Source organism: Penaeus vannamei, chromosome 34 (assembly GCF_042767895.1).
Source record: "Penaeus vannamei isolate JL-2024 chromosome 34, ASM4276789v1, whole genome shotgun sequence".
Lineage (NCBI taxonomy): Eukaryota > Metazoa > Arthropoda > Malacostraca > Decapoda > Penaeidae > Penaeus > Penaeus vannamei.
Window position 1 is genome coordinate 30393616 of NC_091582.1, and position 2500 is coordinate 30396115.

The window sequence follows — 2500 nt, forward strand, 5'->3', positions numbered from 1 at the left end:
CTTGTGTTTATTTCTTTCCCTTTTCTGTCTCCTTTCTTCCCCATTTCAACACTTCTCTTTCCTTCCCTTTTTTACCTTCTCCACCTCCCTTTCCTTCACTTTCTTTCCATTTTCTATAACCCTTTCTTCTCTTTCTCCCTCTTTCCTCTCTCGATCTGTCCTTTCTCCCCATTTCCTCCTCTTCTGCATTCCCTTCTTTGTCTGCCCTTTCCCTCCTACGTGCCCCCTCCCCCGCCCCAGAGGAGCTGCTTCACGGCCAAGATGGAGCCGCCCGTGCCTCGCTGGCGGTCGCTCATCCTCCCTTACCAGACGGAGACGTGGCTGGCCTTCCTGGGGGCGCTGGCCGTCTGCGGCTGCGTCCTCTACCTCCTCTTCCTCTTGACTCGGTTCAGGTGAGGCAAGGAAGGGGACTAGGGTTGCGTTGGCTTGTTTGCCTCCGTCTGCTTCTGTCTTCGCTCACCCTCTCTGTTAGAATAAGGTAGGGAAATAAAGGGACCAAAGGACATAAAGGGTCTCCCCCCCCCACACACACAGCGGAGGCAGCGAAGAGCACCGAAGCCTCCTGACGGCTGCTTCCTCGTTCCTGTACGCCGCGGGGATGCACTTCCGGCAGCCGCAGCACCGCGTCCCCGCGAGGGACAGCACGCGCTCCTTCTTCCTCCTTCTATGGTTCTACGCCATCGTCCTCACCACCAGCTACAGCTCCAACCTGACGGCGTTCCTGACGAAGTCGAGGCAACCGAAGGGCATGGAGACCATCAGGGAGCTGCGGGAGGCCAACCTGCCCATCCTCTGCGTCAACTCGTTCTTTAAAGGGTCCATGGTCCTGTCGGAGAACAAGGACATCCAGGTTGGGAGCTCACTCTGTTTCATCTCACCGCTCTTTTCCTTCTTTCCTTTTCCATGTCATTTTTAACCATTCATTTCATCGCCTCGATGACATCGAGTGACCAAGAATAAGGATAGTTAGGTTGCAATATTCCTTACTTTCATATTTCTTTTTCCCTCCCCTCATCAACCCACGATCCCCAGGCGCTAGCAGACCGCTACCGAGTCGTCCCGGGGTTTGAGCAGGTGTACAAGCTGGTCCTGGCGGGCGAGGGCGTCAACATCGAGAGCCGCAGCTACCTCGAATACGTCGTGTCTACTCAGTTCATGTCCCCGCAGGGCCACCCCAGGATGAGGATCATGAAGGTTTCGGGTCTTTGGGGGCTTTGTATTCGGCTACTTTATGCAGTATCTTGCTGCTATAATTAATGTTGTGTATTTAGAGACTTCGTAAACACTTCTGCTTCTTTTCCCTTTTGTTTCTTCCTTCTTCTTCCACGCCCTCCTCCTCCTCCTCCTCTTCCAGGAATGCATCTCCGTCAGCCACATCGCGATGGGATTCCAGATTTATTCTCCTCTGAAAGCGAAATTCAGCAAGGTCATCATGTGGATGGTTGAGGGCGGCCTCGTCACCAACTGGTTCTTCGGGGCTATCGAGCGCGCTAAGAAGGTTCGGATTCTATTGATTGTCTTCGATCGTTTTTAAGGGAGTTTTTGTGTGTTTTTAGATTTAGGATTTAGTCTTAAAGGCTGTGTGCTTGATAAGGATTGTTGGTTTGTCATCTATTGCATGAGTGATCTCATTCTCGAAAACGCACTCGCCAAAAATTGTTTTTAATTCATATACTTACGGTTTTAAATCCGTTTAAAAGATTTTGTGATACGTAATGTTGTAGTGTTTATTATTAATTCCGTGATTGTCTTTAATACTGAACTGAATGCTCCATGGACGTTTAGAAATTATTGCAAAATATAATTTACGAAACTTGTTCCTAATTGCCTTTTTAGACATAATGATCCCATATTCTTTTTTTACAGATACAAGAAGCGGAAAACTCCCGAATGAAAGGGAACGGCAGCCCAGTCGAAGAGGAAATAGAAACCGGGAGCAGTGACGCCATCGCCCTCAGCATTGACCACATGCAAAGTATTTTCTATTTACTCATCTTGGGGTATCTGGCATCCTCATTTGTTTTCTTGATAGAGGTTATCAGAAGGTGATTTTTTTCTTTATTTCTACCCTGGTGCCCTAGATTGATGGATTTATCGATGGATTAATGACGTGAGTTTGGATTTTGGATATATCTATCTATTTATCAATTTCTTTCAAATGATTGCACTTCACTTGAAGTTTGTAGCTGTTCATCCGGTTTGCTGAATTATAGATTTACTGAAATCTATCAGTGTAACTTCATTCGCAAATAAACACTGCATGACATGGCTCTTTAATTATTAAAACCTATTGAAATATTCTTCTTAAAAGCACACACGTGCACAATTGCACATGCGCGTATGTGTGAATGATATGCAGTATCGTATATCTACAAATGTTAATAGATGTTCTCTCTCTCTTTCTCTCTCTGATATATATATATATATATATATATATATATATATATATACATATGTATATATATATATATATATATATATATATATATATATATATATA

At 45.3% G+C, this 2500-nt stretch overlaps 1 protein-coding gene across 1 annotated transcript in view; it reads left to right on the forward strand.

Moving 5' to 3' along the window:
• Positions 1-2266, forward strand: part of LOC113822028 (ionotropic receptor 21a) — an 8521-nt gene extending 6255 nt beyond the window's left edge. The window contains exons 9-13 of the mRNA XM_070113502.1: positions 241-392; positions 535-850; positions 1033-1194; positions 1355-1498; positions 1867-2266. Of these exons, the coding sequence (XP_069969603.1) occupies positions 241-392; positions 535-850; positions 1033-1194; positions 1355-1498; positions 1867-2049 (957 nt within the window). The 3' untranslated portion in view covers positions 2050-2266. The remainder of the gene's footprint in view (positions 1-240; positions 393-534; positions 851-1032; positions 1195-1354; positions 1499-1866) is intronic.
• The last annotated feature ends 234 nt before the right edge of the window (positions 2267-2500 follow it).